This window comes from Diplotaxodon limnothrissa, linkage group LG5 (assembly GCF_057381915.1).
Source record: "Diplotaxodon limnothrissa isolate DT_005_m linkage group LG5, D_limnothrissa_male_GT1.1, whole genome shotgun sequence".
NCBI classification, from domain to species: Eukaryota; Metazoa; Chordata; class Actinopteri; order Cichliformes; family Cichlidae; genus Diplotaxodon; species Diplotaxodon limnothrissa.
This window is the reverse complement of record NC_140600.1, coordinates 10,772,157-10,790,432: the sequence shown is the minus strand read 5'-3', so window position 1 is coordinate 10,790,432 and position 18,276 is coordinate 10,772,157. Positions and strand designations below refer to the sequence as shown.

General features: G+C 39.0%; 1 protein-coding gene across 1 annotated transcript; it reads left to right on the top strand.

The window, feature by feature from the left end:
• Window positions 1-510: 510 nt before the first annotated feature.
• Window positions 511-7,378, top strand: camkvb (CaM kinase-like vesicle-associated b). Its single transcript, XM_085353801.1, has 10 exons — window positions 511-614; window positions 708-839; window positions 2,888-2,962; window positions 3,461-3,599; window positions 5,009-5,129; window positions 5,227-5,302; window positions 5,463-5,599; window positions 5,795-5,873; window positions 6,743-6,830; window positions 7,016-7,378. The coding sequence occupies exons 1-10, from the start codon at window positions 520-522 to the stop codon at window positions 7,376-7,378; spliced, it is 1,305 nt and encodes a 434-aa protein (XP_085209927.1). The 5' UTR covers window positions 511-519.
• Window positions 7,379-18,276: the final 10,898 nt, after the last annotated feature.

Genomic DNA, 18,276 nt, shown 5'->3' with positions numbered 1-18,276 from the left:
ATTGAAACTGTTAAAGAGAGTCACAGAAATACTGTAACGCAATTAGATATTAAAGTGCTGATTTAGAGCTTAGAAAATACTTGAATTCCCTCAATTCCCTCTCTGGGTGCTCTGCCGATATTTGCTGGTTCCCTTTCTTGATTGGAAATGCTTCAGTTGTTGTGGGATTCACCTTACTGGGCTCTGTGTTTGAATTAACCGTTAGTCCTGCTGCTCCCTGACCCCTGTGTTTTGTAAGTTTCTGCCCACGGAAAAGTGCTGGTATATTCAGTGCAGACTTTTCAAAATTATGAGCTGTAACATAAAGGTAGGACTGTGTAGCAGTTATGCCTTTATTCTTATTAATGCTGGATCATGAAAGCTCTGTTTTGCCAAGTCATCATCCAGTGTAAGATTAAGGATCTGTGTGAGGGAATAAATCAGCAGTAGTTGGAATGACCTGACAAATTGCAATGATTTTAATCTTTATTCTTATTTATTTCGCTCTGTCTTTTTTTATACCACAGGTCAGGAGTGGCCATGCCATTTGGCTGTTTAACAATCGGGGAAAAGAAGGATTACCACAGTCCTTCGGACGTGACAGATAAATATGACCTGGGTCAGATCGTTAAATCGTAAGTATCTCGGAAGGTTTTTGCTTTTGAATTTGAATTATGCTTCCATTATGTTGTTTAAGAAAAACTGAAGTGCTGTGAAAATCTTTTCAGGGAAGAGTTCTGTGAGATATTCAGGGCCAAGGACAGAACTACAATGAAGATGTACACATGTAAAAAATTCCTGAAAAAGGATGGGAGGAAAGTCCGTAAGGCTGCAAAAAACGAGATTGCCATATTGAAGATGTGAGTTTTTCATCTGATTCATCTTGCTGTGTGACTCTTGCTTTATATTTAATTTTACTGAAAATGATTTCACAGAAAACATCTTTTTATGAAGAAGAAGAAACAGCTCAGTGCTCTTTAAGAAAGCAGAAAAGTGAACTTCATTCTGCTGAGTGATCATATGCAGTCACTTTTTAAAGCCTTTATTATCAGAGATTTTCCTTCAGCTTCTCTTTGATGATCTGACTTTCTGGTAAAGCCCATATTAGCATAACCTGAGCCTTATCAAACAATTTGTCGCTGTCAGCAAGCAAAGCAGTAGAGTGAGATTACCATAAAAGTGCTTTTTTTTTATAAGGAGCCTTTGAAAACACCGATTATTCCATTCAAAATTAGACTTTAATAACAGGGATGTGCACTGCATCCACATTTCATGTTGTAGTCATCAATGAAGGGGGTTGAGCAGTAAGATGACAGTGTCAAAGCCTGTGAATAATTGCTGGCAAAACATCAAATTACATTTTGAAGAGACAAATGTGGGCTGACATTACAAAAGAAAAGAATGAAAATGGGAAAAAAAGAGATTACTCTTTCAAGTTACCTTCTTCCATTTGTTTTGTTGTTACGCAAGAGAACGTTCAGTTGTATGTTCTGTCAGTTTAGCTTCTTCTTGTTTAGTTTCATGTTTTGGTTCCCCTGTAAATATCCTGGATTTGAGATTTAAATCTCAGTTTAACATGTGATGCAGCCATAGTTTAATACGGGAAAAGTAACAGATCTAGTAGTAGATCTAGTACACGTCTAATTGGGTTGGTATGGAAACATTAAAGAGGTATTAATGATCAAAGAACTGACCTCACAGGCCATTGTTCATTCTGTTGTGCTAGTTTCAGTCATTGTGCAAAGGTACTGTTTATAAGGTTGGGGAAACCTGCAGTCAGCTGAGACTGAAGAAGTCACTTGGACGAGTGGTGAAATGTTTCTCCCACTGAAAAAGCTAAATCCAGTTGAACAGAATTCTCTTTTTCTTTTACTTGGATGATTGAGTTTGCATCAAGACATTGGGTATAGCTACTTAGATTTGCATGATCCAATATCATTTTAAAATAGTATATACTATTCCTTACCAGAAATGCTCAACAGCATACACCTTAGTATCTTCTGGAAATATTTTTGTATCATACTGTAAAACATAAACTGTCACTATGAAGCTGGACATTGTTCATTTGGGGGTGTTTGAGGATTGACTCACTTTTGGAACCAACCTCAGGTAGCCCTTCCAGGAAGTGCAGTTTTTAGGCATCATTGATTATTTTAAAACTAAACTAAATATTCCAGTCCTAAACAACAACAGAAAAAAATAGTGTTTATCTGCTTTAATAAGTTGTTACAGTAGCTAATAGCTGGTCTGTAATATACTGGACTGCATCTACTTTCTGCCATTTATTTCATGGCAGGTTTGAAAAAGAACATTTATATAACACATGATGAGTATGTGCTCTTTAAAAATTCTCCAGTACGTCACAGCTTGTGTCTGGATTCTGATTCAGACATGTAAATTATGGTTACAAAACACACACCTGTGATGCACGATGAAAATCATTCATAAATGTCCCAAATCTCAATTTTCCATTCACAAAATTAACTTTGTGCTTGGAGTGATTGAATAAGGAAGCAATTAAAGACAGAGCTTTTTAGCAGACTTCCACAGTCAGCACTGTGGAAAAATGATCATGAAAATAACCAGTAGGCTCGTGAATGTCCTTCAGAGTTTCTTGCATGTTGCTGTGGTTGTTGAAGGCATAGTCAATGCTCATGATATAAATGTTTGAGATATATGCCCATATGGATACATCAGATTACACAAATCTGCGTATCTATGGGAATTTAAATATGTCTTGCATATTTAAATATGTCTTGTTCCCTCTCTCAGATTTCAGAATGCATGTTGTTTATGTGCATTAAAATGAAAAGGTATTTACATTAGCCTTCTAAAAGAATGAATGACTCAGATCTTATCTGATATTTGACTTGATTCTCTTCTTGTGTCTTTTGACACATCTTTTCAGGGTAAAGCATCCCAATATTCTCCAACTGGTGGATGTCTTTGAGACCAAAAAAGAGTACTTCCTCTTCCTTGAACTGTGAGTTCCGATGTCTGATGAGCCAAGGGAAAACCTTTCTGCTTGTCTTGACCGTAACTTAAACTTGAAATGTATCTGTTTATATTGTTGATACTTGTGGTGAATGAGCCCAAGGTCCTGTAGATACAAGAACAGCTCCAGTCACTTGGTATTCATTGTGAAATTAGCTCTTTCATGATTTTGTAATCTTGTGTACTGTATTCCATGGAATTCCAGAACGTGGGATTCTTTTTTTGTGATTTAAAAAGCTTTTGGTTATACGGAAATCTTTTATGCAATCTTGTTAAATAATAATCAAATTAGGATGTCTTTATTTCAGTTTAAATTACAGATGTATTTTTTTTTTCTTTTTTCTAAACTGTTAATAGTAGAGAGCAAAGGAAGAAAAAGAATAGGCCAAGACAGAAAAGTTTTTAGTAAATCTTAAATTTAAACTGTTCGTTAAAGCTTTCACTACTGAAATTAAATTACATTCCTAATTTCCAACAACTTCCACAGTGCAACAGGCAGAGAGGTGTTTGACTGGATCCTGGATCAAGGCTACTATTCAGAGCGGGACACCAGCAATGTGGTACGCCAAGTGTTGGAGGCGGTTGCCTACCTCCACTCACTCCACATTGTTCACAGAAATCTCAAGGTAATATGCTTCAGGATATCAAGTCGCATCATCAAATCAGAAGTATTCAAAACAACATGACTGTACTGGAGTTCATTAAAAGAGACAAGAATATACAAAGAATATCATTTTTAAACACATGTCCTCAGTTAATCAGTTAAAAGCTGTTTTCATCACATTGAAATAAAGAGTACGATGTAAAAAGGTTTCCAGCAACTTTCAGTCCAGTTTTACTAAATGGCTAAATGACTTTTCCCTGAAAAACCAAACTGAAAGACATTTCTGCACCGTTATCAGTTTTCTCAACAACAAACCTCAGCTTAGAGAAAAGGTGTGCAATCCAAAACATCTGCTTCTTGGAATTAATTTCCCTTTCTGCCAAGCTACCTGCTACTGTGCATAGTCACAATTGTTCCACCCTCTGACAGCTGCCTCCTGCAGCGGGATGTTGCACACACCACTTTTCTTTCTTAAAAATGACGTATTTAATCTCATTACACTGAAAAATGGCGAGTTTCAGGTTTGTTTTCTTAAGAGAGCATCTCATAGGTTATGTATGTCCTTCACAGCATAGAAAGAAGAGAGCAGGCACAAACATCTAGTATTATTTTTCCCCCAATGCTATGTTTGACTAGTTTTCAAATTCACATAAGCCACCTCCATATGATGCTGGTACAAATGTGTTCATTTGTAGATAACACTAAGGAAACGAGGCTTTCAGGATCAATGACGCCTTTTTATTGACTTGTTTTTCTGTAATGTTGCTTTTTGGTCGTCTTTTATTGTTATTAAAGCTTTTGTTGTCTTTATTCTTTTATTTGAATTTTTTGTTCGTTTGTTTTAATTTCACTTTTAAGCATTACAACTTTTTCTTCTTCATCTTAACTAGTTTAATTGTGTTGTCTTACTTATCATAAATCTCAGACCATATGAGATAATGTTTAGTCCTTGTAGCCTCTTGTTGATAAAGTTAGCATTTTTCTACAAGATAGCATCATTGCACCATGATAGCAAGATAGCAGCACCTTAATTTCTCACCAAATACCTCCAAAAATAATGATTATAGGCTTCATAAAACTAAGACACTACAATATAGTAACCATGCCAAACATTAGAGTGTTATCATTATGAGCAGTGAGAGGGATAGCATTAGCATGTAGCTAAAAACCACTGTCTTGCAACTCATTAGTATGCAAATTTGAGACAATTAGAGAACGGTAGGTGTTGTATGATTTTGGACTTTTAAATGTGTGTCAGTGACAAATGCTGTGAAAACTGTTGAAATCCCACTTCGTAATACATAATTAAACATTTACATCGTTTAAGTCTTCTCTTTATTTTTGTTTTGAAACCACTGGAAATTTAAACTCGCTTTTTTTAATGCCTTAAATATGAATATTACATCAGCTAAAAAACGTCACTTTTCACAGTTGGAGAACCTGGTTTACTACAACCGCCTGAAGAACTCAAAAATAGTCATCAGTGACTTCCATCTTGCCAAGCTGGAGAACGGACTAATCAAAGAGCCCTGTGGGACGCCAGAGTATCTGGGTGAGAATATTAAATTTCACAACATGCAAATGAGGCAGTGCTTGTTCTGGTTTACAGACGTGTAGAAATTTAGTGAATGTCTTTTTTTCTGGTGCAGCTCCAGAGGTAGTTGGCAGACAGCGATATGGCAGACCTGTGGACTGCTGGGCAACAGGCGTCATCACGTATATTTTGTAAGTTATGTTTATGAGACTTAAAGGCTTATTCTCAGTCACATGTGGAAATTTGATTGATCTGTAATGCTCTGTTACAGCATAAGCTTGTTTAAATATGGGATGAAGGCTTTTTTTGGACTCCACATATTCACTCTTTTTTCACTCTATCCTACATCAGGCTGTCAGGCAACCCACCTTTCTACGATGAAACTGATGATGATGATTATGAAAACCATGACAAGAACTTGTTCAGAAAGATCCTAGCAGGAGATTATGAGTTTGACTCTCCGTACTGGGATGAAATCTCTGATTCAGGTACTTTTAGGATAAAGATAACATTGTGAAGCAACACACTGACAGCTTGCTCGGTAAACATTTCAGATTTGGAGAGTTTTCTCCTCTTCTTTCCGCTAGAGTGTTCAAACATATGTCATATTTATGTTCTCGTCTGTCGGGGGAATATACCTGTTCTTTGTTGAGTTTCTTCTGTACGATATTTTTCTTTGACAGCTAAGAGTTTGGTTGCTCGTTTGATGGAGGTGGATCAAGACCAGAGACTGACAGCCCAGGAGGCTATAAACCATGAATGGTAGGCAACGGAGCTTTGATAAATTGTGCATTTAAATGAAAGGACTCTGATCCGACCATATTAATTTGACCTGAAAGACTTCTCAAAAGTTCATTTTGTTTTTTGGTAGAATCATGCAAAGAAACAGTGGTTAGCATTTCCAGGATTGTTACTGTCCTTAGCATTATTTGCACTTTCTCAGTGCACTCTCTGACAGTCAAATTCTGCACAGGTGACAGCGACACATCAAGCAAAAATATTTATTATAAATGTTTTTTTTAAGCATATAGATGTTCACTATAGGTGCAACAATATTTGTGCAACGTTTGATTCAGATTAGCCCACCCATTAGGGAGCAGATAGGGTACAGACAGATATATATACATATACTACGATCATTATAGTAGGATTATTAGCAGTTAGCCAATTATTATTGGCTGCGTCTGAGACAAAGATCAGGCACAAACAGTCTTAAAACTTGGTTCCCTGAAAATATATTGATTAACATTCTTCTGAATCCCATTTGCATGTCTAAATGTGCTTTAATTGGAGTTACCTGTTACATTTCTCTATAAATATAATCTCATGTTATCAAGTTGACTTTATTACCTGTATACAGCATTTTTTTTAGCTTCCCAGTTACCACTGCTTATTTATATTTCACAAGTCTAACCTATGAACACAAATAGACTGTCAATGCCAAATTCCTGAAGAAAAATAGCCAAGATAAAAATGATCCTTAAAGGTTATTTTGTCCTTAGAAAAGTTTGCCAATCAATAAAACAAACAGCAAATTGAGTTATACTGTGTGTAGCAGCCCGTGGCACATGAAGGTAAGGATAATGTGAATCTCTGTTGTGAAGTTGTATTTCTCCTGTTTTGTGCAACAGGATCTCTGGTGGTGCAGCCTCAGATAAGAACATCAAGGAAAACGTGTGCGCACAAATAGAAAAGAACTTTGCCAGAGCTAAATGGAAGGTGAGCCCTTTTGTTCTCTCTTTCCGGAAGCTTTTTTTCTTTTTCAAAAAGTTCGACAATAGTTCTACTGTCTTTGAACAAGGATATACAGCAGCACGGTACAGTGTTGTGTAACTGTTAGTTGCATTTTTTGGGGGGGGTTATAGCATCAATTTGAGTTCAGTTTGATCTTAATTCTCCCACAGAAAGCTGTTCGGGTCACCACCATCATGAAGAGACTGAGAGCACCTGAGCACAGTGACGCAAAGGCGGCAAACCCTGCAGCCGGGGCCCCAGCAGACTCCACAGCTCCCCAGGCTGCTGCCGACCCTCCTGCTCCTTCATCTGCCACAGCACCTGAGGGTTCAACCGCTCCGGTCACAGAGCTCCCCGCCGGAGCGGAGAAAAGTCAACCGGCACCAGAGGCCTCGGCCGGGGTGGCGCCCTCAGCCGAAGACCATCAGCAGCCCAGCCCGGCTCCACATGGGGACGAGCCCGCATCGCGTTGCAACGGTGAAGCTTCAGCTGCCCTTCACACACCTGCTGAAGCTGGTGATGAGCAGGGTTAAAAACCAACCTCCCACCCCCGCGCCCTGTTTGACTTCTGCAGTCCCCACCTACTCCTGCACACTGTACATTAGCTGCTAGCATGGTGACACTGACTCTGCTTCTCTTTCACTTGCAGCATTAGTATCATCTCATGGAAGCTGTGTGCTACCTTTCCTGAGCCTGACTGCTACGTTGCCTTGGCTTTTTCTGTTTTGTTTTTTTACCCATGTACGGTGCTTTTTTTCCCCTGACCTCCCCCAGTGTGCGTCAGATTATATAAACACTAACTTCAAAATCTTTAGTTTTAGGGCTAAAACGATTTGCTGTCAAGCTGTGGCTTGCAGCTAACATTTTCTTTCCATTTCTTCTCATAGTGATAAGAGAATAATGGAAGACATAATTGTGCTGAAAACAGCTTTGATTCCTCTTTAATGAGCCGACTTGGGAAACTTCTCCCTGCAGTTATCCTCGCAATTCCAGTATTTGTTTGTAGAATCGGTAGAAAAGTTTTGCTTCTTAACATTCGCACCTGAAGAAGATCACGAGCACTTCTCTCACTTGACACATATGGCTATCTTTACCGTCTGTTGTATTCTCCACTTACCAGTTAATGGGCTTTTAATCAGCGACTGGGAGTTTTTAAGCCAGTGTTGTTTAGAACGAGGCAGCTGCACACATAAGCACACACAGACACTATGTTTCTTTGCTAAGTTCCTGCTCAGGAAAGAACCTCATAGCTGTAAGTGTAAAGATTCTGTACATAGAGACCTTTGTAGAAGTAGCCAAAACAGCATGCTTTCTCACTTTTGCTGTTCATTTTACACCCACTTGGTGGATAAAGATGTGCTACAGCCAGCTTTGTCTTATCACAGGCCACAGCATTGTCGTCTCTTGCCACAAGCCATGTGAAGGCTAATGTTCTTTTCAAAAGCATACTGTACATTACGCTATCAACTGCTGCTGTTCCTTTGGCGCCCCCGCTGTTAATGTGAAACAACCCCACCACTCTTTTCCTCCCATTTTTACATAGCAGTTCTATGCATCCAAATTTTTTTGTAGCTTTTCTTTTTTAGACGCCCTCGTGACATCCCGCCATCTTTGACTTGTTCAAAACATTTGCGTTCAGATACCGACTCAAAATACTTCATGCACTGTGGTGACTTTGCTGTAATTAGGGCACCATCACTTACTCTTTGTTGACCTGTATTGTACTGAGATGTGCAACCACATATTTACACTGTGTTTTTTTTTACTATTTCTATTATGTATTTATTTAAAACTTTATGTACATGATCATTTTGCTTTTTTCTATGTTTCTTTTTATTTATTTGGCTCTTACTCTCTCTTTTTATTTCATAGATTTTTCAGCTTATACTTGATAAACAGTAATAACAATCTCATCTTTTCTTATCACTGATCCCCTTGAGTTTTAATAATGAGCTACAGAAGGAAACCTCTGTAATCACTCTAGTGGAGTTAGAGCAATATTTGACTGGCTGCAGAAACTGTGATTCCTGGTGTCCTTTCGATACAGTCCACATACCTGTAAGTAGAAGTCTGTAGTCCTTTCTCAGCTGTCAGGCCCATGAGGGCCACTGACCTACATAGACACTGACATATGGCTGCTGTCAAATTCATATGTGTCTCAATGGGTGGACTGTAAGTTCCCATGAGCCCGAAACACGGGCCACATGAAGACAGTAGCCACTCTGCCAGTGCTATGACTTAATTCAAGTGTAGTATGTCATGGCTTATGCACAGCCAGCTTGTCTGATTTCCCCACTCTGTTGTCAAGAATATTTACTGTGCACACCTGTCAAATTATATAATAAAAAGATATATTTCTCCATTTGAAACTAAATGGGAAGAAAAAAGAAAAGGTTTACAATAGAATCTCAAGTTTGACCTTTTTTTGTTACAGTCGTTTACTCATAAAAGTATCTCTTTGAATGTGTTTAAAGTAGATTAGTCGAAGCATCGTTCAGATTGCATCACCATCTTTCTTACATTGTTTAGGATGAATATTTCATCTTTAAAAAGATGCTTAGTCAGAAAGATATCAGATTTTTTTAATGTGAATAGATTATTTCATGTAGTGTGTTCTCTTTGTTTAGATGGCAAATAAATACTGTTCATATACTGTTGCACAGTTTGAAGCAATGCTTTTTCCCAATACATACTCATAAACCCTGTATTTAATAACCCATGTCTGTTCATTTTGCCGAGCACTTCCAGGTGTATTCGTAGATGTGATGTTGCCAGGACCAGTGATCATCTGTAGGTCCTGTCCTGCATTTGTGAGCTCTGTACTGTACTCTTTGACTGAGTTGATGACTTTGATGGTAATAAAATTGGATTCATCTGTTTATCCATGTGCGATCAGCTCTTATTTCTCGTCCAAGCGCAAAGATTGTGTACAGCATCTTTCAAACCAGTGAAGATTATTTTGAGAAAATGTGGGAAAGAGCCTGCGTCATTACACTCTGCTTTCCCCCTAACCCGGAGGAGAGCATCTGTGTTACACGCGCTCAATTAGCACCAGCTTAGCACCCATCCTCGTGGGGTGTGAACTCGTGTTTCGAAAAATCCCAGCAGTGCCATTTGGTGACACTTTCCAAGACACTTGAATTGCATCACACTGGAATAATAATGCAGAGAGCTCACTCTCCAGGCCCTCCGGGGTTTAAATAGGCTTCCTCTAGTGAGACTTTCTCTTTTTAATGCCCATTCTGCAATAGTATGCAGCCATTGATAGAGCCATCAGGGCTCAAGGGGATCCTAACTCTGTCTTTTTGTCATTGGATGACTTCATTAAAAATGGTAGGATGAGAGAAGCGTCTTTTTCCTCACTCTCTCAAGCAGTTGCGTGGAGATGAAATGCCAGTGATCAGAGTCCGTCCTTGCTGAGAGGAGAAGAGAAATTCATATGGAATACAAAAAATGTTCTTCCTCTGGGCAAAGCTTACATATAAGCTAAAAGCTAAGACAATAACTGCACATTGGGAACTAAATTTTGTGCAATAATGTGCAATTACAGCAACAAGCAAGAATGAATCTCTTCTTTTTATCGATGGTCTTTTTGGTCTTTTTGTCGATGTTACTACCTCTTCCTCAATCTGGTATTGATTAACAGATGTGCTGTAGACTCAGTTATTGGCATGCAGGTTAAAAAGAAAATCAAACAAATCATTCCCATATGAACTTGCTTACCTCCCTCTCACTCTAAAATCCTACAGAATACACGTATATGTTTCAGTTGTTATTATCTGTAAACAGTCTATAATAGTATAACTTTGACAATGAATAATGTTAATTTAAAAAAAATGCATCTAAATTAATGCCAAGAAATATTTTAGTAATATGTTTTTACAGTCTATATATGATATTTCTAGGGCAATAAGGACACTGAGCATAATCTGTGGTATTTTTCCAAGATGAATCAAATATATACTGAAAAAAATTGTCAAATGGCAATATATAATAATTGATACATACATGTTTAAATATTGTCAAAAATAGACACTTTCACTTAAGTGCTATACTGCTTATAGACATGGTTTTACAAATTAGGTCCATAACTTATTAAACAAAGACCTATTTGTTTTAGTTTTGTCTCTGTACACCACCACAGTGGACTGTAAATCAGCATATGTGTGACTGAAGTACAGACTTGAATTTTGAATTGTACAAAAAGTTTGCACTGATAGTTTTGGCATTACAGCCGTTTTTACACATAGTCCGCCATTTTCAGAGGCTCTCTATTAAATTTTGTTTCATTTTAAATACAAAGATTGCTTTTAATACTTTGATGAAAATTGTTTGCAGTAAGTGATTGTCTGACATCTGGAATCCATAGACGTCACCAAATGCTTTGCTTCCTTCATCGAGATGCTTTTCCAGAATTTTACTGCTACTTTATTTGCTCCAATCACTTTTAAACTGTGATGTGCTGTCTGCTCAGTTTTGCAAAATGTGGTTGAATCTGTGCAGAGAGCACAGCTCTCTACACTTCACAGTTCATCCTGCTGCTCACACGAGCAGTCACATGATCAGTAAACATCAGTTCCAGTGGCAGCTACACATGCTCATGACATAACATCTTTTTTTTGTTTGTTTTCTGTTGTTTTTAAGTTTTCTGGGAAAGCCTGATCTCATTCTTCTTTTTCTAGAGTGTAACCAGTCCTCTGCATTTCCATTCATGAAGGTATCTCTGGACTGCAGATCTTGACAATGACTGGCTTATCTCAGTGTTCTTGACTTTGCTAGATGATGCAAGATTGTTTTTCTGAACCAACAAAATTCTTCTGCCACCATGAACTTTGCCTTGTGTGATCTTTCAAACATTTCGGTGTTGCTGAGCTGTCCAGTTTACTGTTTCATATCTATGGTTCTATTGTTTCACAGTGCTTGATTGATCTACATGAAGCACAAGATCTGAGTTACTGACTTAAAAATATATGGATTTTCAGGTATGTTCAACAATGGTCTAATCACAGAAAGATGATGTTGGATGTCGAAAGAAAGAAAGCACGAACAGTGTAATCATTTACAAATGCAAATATAACTGGAGTGGCAAAACAGTCTCCACACTTCACTCCAAATACTTCAGTCATGCTGTAGAGAGCTGGTATGGTATATGAGAGAAAAGCTGACACTGCCCTCTGGTGACCAGGTTTGTTTCAGTCAGCAGTCACGTCAGTGGAAGGAACAGCAAAATGCCTGCAATGCAAACATTAAATACATATGCTCACATTAAAATACCGGCAGTATAGAAGTTTCTTACCTGAACATACAAACATGCATGTGTGAGCTAAACAGTGATAAGCACGCAACATAAAGTTCAATTAAGTTAATTTTGAAATACTGATATTTCTCAATAGACAAACTCATAGATAAACTGACTGAACCTATTTAGTGTAACTGGAGCTGCGAATCACTCTGTGTACTCTTATTTATCTTATTTAACTATTAGTATTTCATGAAAAAGCCTTTTAAACAGAGAATAAAGCTAAATGTAAACAACACGTTCCTTTTATGTTTCCCACTCATTTTTATTTATATGTGAATAAGTGAATGAGGCTAATAGGTTAAAACTATCCAGTTTCCTTCCTTAAATACAGACTATTATATACACAAATATACACTTAATTATGTTGTGCTTCTGAATTTTTGGGAAGACTACTCCAAAGAGCTCCAAGAATAAACTAAGGTGCCTAACAGTAGCTCAGCTTGACCACTCCAACATCCTTAACAGTTTATCATTATGTTAGTAGCGTTGATACGTTTTTATTGAATAGATTTAGCCAATAATACCTTATTTAATTATAGGGTTTAGGAATCCAGCACTTCAAGTAGCACTGGGGGATTTGGTGCGAGTACCTCTACCACAGTCAGTAAATGTTGCAGGCAACATAAAATCATAGAATAAGTTAAAGTGTTATAGGTGTCATGTGTTTTTACTTATTTTCTAAGAAGTTGAACCCCATGAACAGTACTGATGACAACATGCCACCTGCTGGCTGATAGCATGAAATGCATGTGTGAGCAGGACCCCTGTTATGATTGCATAGATGCAGCAGAGAGCAGTGGTGCTCCCTCCCATTCCTCTGCTTTACTTTGACAGGTGCTGTTTGTCTGCAGCGGTTGTTTCGCACTTTCCCCTGAGCCTCCTCTGTTTGTGTTTAGCGTATACGAAGGTCTGACAAAACGACGGCTGACAGTTTACAAAGGCCAGAATACTGTGTAAAATAAAACTGCCAGATACTTTTAGAGGTGAATTCTTTAACACGTTTATGACAAGTCCCAGAAAAAGACTTTAAATTGCTGTCAGTTCATCATCTCTCCAACAGACTGGCCTTAGTTTTTAATACTGCTCCGTTGATCCTCAGGAGGATGCTTGTGAACAAGAACACAGTTTCGTGCCAGACTTCTGCCTCTCAGACTTCTGGGTTTTTCCTTCCTGACAATGCAGGCACTGTCCGACAGCTCTCACTGTGGGAGCTATCCAGAGAATGACTCTCCTGCCTCTGAGCTGCAGAGTACCAGATGAGACTCGCTGATAAGACAGAGCCGAATTCCACATCTGAAAAGTCCACTGAATGATGCCATAGCTTGGCACTATGTCATGTGATTTGACTCTTTGGAGATAATTCCCTACAGTAACACATCCCTATTGTGTTGTAAAGAATGGAGCACAGAAATGTCCAATCAGATTGTAATAGGTCATCCTTTTGTTGTCAGTGGTGCTGAATTCCCAACATGTAGATCTGCTTCTTGGTTTTAACTGGTTTATGATTCAGAGGCAGAGGTGGCTGAATCAGAAGTGATCTGCGTGTTGATGACATACATAATTTTGACAGCCATAGCACAGGAAGCTGACCTCAGTTACTGGTGTCATCTATTCAGCACCGTGGGACTCCCAACCTAACACCCCGTACATCCTCCGCTGTACGCTGGTAGGAATCAGATAAGCAGTTGGAACAGAGCCCTGTCTATAAGGAGAAAAAGAGACCTCAGAAGTCTCTAGAGCCCAGACGCCATCTGATGCTCTCTGAATGCACTGTGATGGTTTTTCAAACAATCTGATATGTTGTTCCTTGTATCCTGAAACAAATCCACCCTGTTCTAAAAAAAAAGGAGCAGGCATGTTGTCATTGTCACTTATTCAGATGTGTCATTTAGTCTAAACTGAGCAATGAAAGTTCTTTTTGTAGAACGGTCTCAACCACCTTTGTGACAGGCACTAACAGTCAAACGTTTTAGAGCGCCCCAATTTTTCTAGTTATTTATTGCAGTTCAATTCGTACAAGTCCAGTGAATAGTTTGAAATGGCACAAAGGTAAGTGCAGAACTGCCAGCAGTTCTGCAGCAATGAAGGTTGATCAAGCCTTAAAAGCTGGTGTTCCAACTTTTCTGGAGTGCTTACGATCCCCTCTGTCTGCATAAAAGCAGTGGTGGAACACACTGTAGTACCATAGCCTCGTGAGCATCCGTTGAACATTATTTTACTGCAGAAAGTGTTGCTACAAAAATGGCGAGAAAAAGGCAATTAACAATGGAAGAGAGACTGACCATCATAACACTTAAATGTAGGTCTTTCATACAGAGAAATTGCAAAGAAAGTCAAGGTGTACAGTTCCCTTCACCATCAAAGGCACTCAGAAACTGGGGCAAACTCTAACAGGAAGAGGTCTGGCAGATTCAAAGCCACAACTGAATCAGAGAACAAGTTTCTGAGAGTTAGCAGCTTGCGTAATAGGCGGCTCACTTGCCAACAGCTTCAAACACAGCTCAATAGTGGTCAGAGTAAGCAAGCCTCAGTTTCAACTGTGAAGAGAAGACTTTGAGCTGCAGGTTTGACAGGACGAGTTGCAGCAAGAAAGCCATTGTTAAGATGTCAGAATAAGACAAAGAGGCTTTCCCGGGCCATTAAACACTGCCATTGGACTACTGAAGACTGGAAGAAGGTGTTATGGACCAGTCAATCAAAATTTGAAAACTTTGGTTCATCACGCAGGATTTGTACGCCATCGAGTAGGTGAAAGGATGGCTCCACAGTGTGTGGCACCAACTGTCAGACAATGGAGGAGGAAGTGTGATGGTCTGGGGCTGTTTTCCTGGATCCAGGGTCAGTGAGAGGCAAGATAATGACCCAAAACACAAGTCCAAGCTATGGCAGAACTACCTCAGGAAAAAAAGAACACGATGGTCTCCAGACTTAAATCACATCAAACCGGTTTGGGATGAACTGGACAGAAGAGTGAAAGCAAAGCAACCTACAAGTGCCACATTTATGGGAACTTCTGCAGCAGATATGGGAAGAACTTTCTGAAGAATATTTGATTTCTATTGTGGAAAGAACATGGGTGTGTTCAGCTGCTATATCTGCTAAAGGCAGTTACTTTGATGAGTCAAAAGTTTAGAATACATTTTGGTCTATAAATTCATTCCATGATTTATTTATTTTTTAATTCCAGTTGCTTGGTTGTTTGCTTTCATTTCAGAGAGCAACAAGACATTAAACTGCAAAAATTTTATTTAAAAAAGTGAAAAAAATGGGTGTTTTAAAACATTTTACCTGTAGTGTACATGTATGCACTTATGTATGAACATCTGAGAGCAAGTGTTATCTGCATTCTGATCTTTTCTTTTTTTAAGTCAAAGCAAAATCTTCCACATCACTGACTTTGCTTGTTTGCTCATTATGATTTAGCTCCCATCAATTATGAACCCTTTGAGTTTGTCTGAGCATCAAAGGGAGATGAAGCCTTCTTTATTTATTTACATCCTTGCTTGTCTTAGTATTGATGGGGAAAACGTTCCTACTTAAAGGTGTGCTTGTACTGTATAACACTGGCTGCCAGAGAACAACCGCAAACATCAACCAGGCTTTTAATTAGTTAAACCTCACTATGACCCTCTTGGATATTCTTTTCCCTTCAGAACAGCTTTAATTCCTCATGTCAGAGATTTAACAAGGTGCTGGGAACATCCCTCAGAGATTCTGGTCACATATTAGCATGATAGCATCACATAGCTACTGGAGATTTGTCATCAGTTTGAGGTTATCTGAGCTTTGTGACATGGCCCGCTATCTTTCTGGAAGAAACCATTAGCAGATGATTACACTGCGGTCATGAAGGATGGACATGGTCAACAGCAATACTGAGGTTGGCTATTGCATTTAAATGATGCTCAGTTGGTACTAAAGGGCTCAGAGTGTGCCAAAACACATGCCCCACAACATTATAATACCAGCACCAGCCCGAACTGTTGATACAAGACAGAATGGATCCATGTGGTCATGTTGTTTAAACTAAATTCTGACTCTATTCTGTGACAGCAGTGACTCATGAGACCAACATTTTACTAATCTTCTGGTCTCCAGTTATAGCCTCAGATTCTTGATCTTTGCTGGTGCCCAGTGTTATCTTCTGTGGCTGGAGCCCATCTGCTTCAAGGTTTGATGTATTATGCTTTAAGAGATGCTCTCATGCATACCTTGGGTGCACTGAGTCTTTATTTGAATTACTGCTGCTTTCTATCACCCCAAAGTCTGGCCATCATCCTCTGGTTTCTGTTATTACCAAAGGTTTTCACCTAGAAAACTGTTGATCAGACCATTCTCTGTAAACCCTAGAGATGGTTGTGTTCGAAAACTGTACTTCAGCAGTTTGTCCTCAACATGTCTACATACTTTAATGCATTGAGCTTCTGCCATGTGGCTGTCTGATTAGATATTTGCATTAGTAACCAGTTGAATAAATGCACCTAAGGGTGTCCTAGGTGTCTAATGCATGTATATCTAAAGCCCAGTATGTTTGTTCTTCTTAACCACAGAGGTCCACTGTTACTCAGAATAAATCCCAATGCTAACCCTGACCCACCCAAGTGACAGTTTCTCAGTACATCACAGTAAATGACTTAACTTCACAAACCAAGTATATGACACAATTCCTTAAGTGTGTGATGTTGGAAATCATTTTCTGTCCTTTACAAAGTAAAATGTTGTTTCATGCACTTTCCATGTTTTATATATTTAGCATCAAAAAGCAGGGAAGCTGAAAAGAGGATGGATGGATGCAAATCCTGTGAGGATGTATGTGAGAGGTTTTCATCATCCAGTTATTGTATTACTTGCTTTTAATTGTCTTGTGTTTGTTTGTATAGACAGTCATTTTCTGTCTTGGGTTTATTTTCTTGTCTTCTTCTATTATATCTACTTCCAGCTACCTGCCAGCTCCTCCAGTGGCTTTTAGTCTTTGTCCTCTTTTACCTATCTCTGTTTCTTCCACTGCCACTTTATTCTGACCTAGATTGTTGAGAGAAAAAGCGAGTCACTGTTGGGCTGATCGGAGGTCAGCCGTGCCATTAAGGCTTTTATGAGGTGCAGAAACTCTGGTCTGATGTAACTGACACCGCTCTGGCCTGTTCCCCTTGGGTGCTGTGGGTCACAGTTTGCCTCCATGAACTTCCATTACCTCGTAACATCTGAGTCATTATATGATGGAAATATTAGTGCTGAGTGAGGGGACTTGAGAGAGCTGCATTTAATGAACGATTGCACAACAGATGAACACAGAACAATGGCAGCTCATAATGCCCTCATGCGGTCTGAAAAATAAAGGGTAAAATTCTAGATGAAACCTTTTCTCAAAGGGCAAGAGAGTCATTTCTGATTATTGCTAGTGACCAAAGATTTCATATCATGTCATATGAAGTTTGGCCACATCCCTTAAAATGTCTGAAAACCAGTGATGGGAATAACGGCGTTACAAGTAACGGCGTTACTAACGGTTGAAGCTGTCTTCAGCTTACCGTACCTTATATCAGTTAAGCGGAAGTTGCTGTCTATGTAAGTTAAGCGGGCGCTACAGCTTTAAGCAGCTGCGCGCGCTCCCGCGGACGGCAATCGCTTTCTGCCCAACGATCACTTTTTGGCACAACACCTGGAGCTGAGGGGGCAAAACAATGGCATGAGTGCTGCTGTTTGATTAAGGAAGAATAAAGTAGTCGTGGTAAGCCAATCACACGACCACTTTAAGACAAAGCAACAAGGTGAGATGTACCAGTTTTTAAATTGTATTGATAGGCCACGTAAAACCAGAGTCATGACAAACTATATATACGCAGCGTTTTTTCCTCAATAGTTTCATCACGTTTACTGTCTAAGGACAGCGCTAGCAAGCAGTCTCTGCTTATGACCAAAATAAACCCCAAACCTGCCCTTTCGTGTTGGTGGAAAAATGCACCATGTCACCAGTCAAAGAATGATATGGCAACATGACATTTGGCTGTTTAGGAAGAGGTGGAAGTTTTAGGAGTGATGTGTTGTCTTGTGTAGTTAGTGTGTAGTGTTGTGGATAGTTTTGTGTTGTGTGTAAGAACAACAAGGCGACTGCTGTCTCCAGGTAGAAAA

Excerpts from the sequence above, each read along its gene's own strand:
- camkvb (XM_085353801.1), top strand. The coding sequence starts at position 520 with ATGCCATTTGGCTGTTTAACAATCGGGGAAAAGAAGGATTACCACAGT. Across the intron at positions 615-707 it reads CTGGGTCAGATCGTTAAATC|GGAAGAGTTCTGTGAGATAT; the intron begins GTAAGTATCTCG and ends AAATCTTTTCAG. Across the intron at positions 840-2,887 it reads GAGATTGCCATATTGAAGAT|GGTAAAGCATCCCAATATTC; the intron begins GTGAGTTTTTCA and ends ACATCTTTTCAG.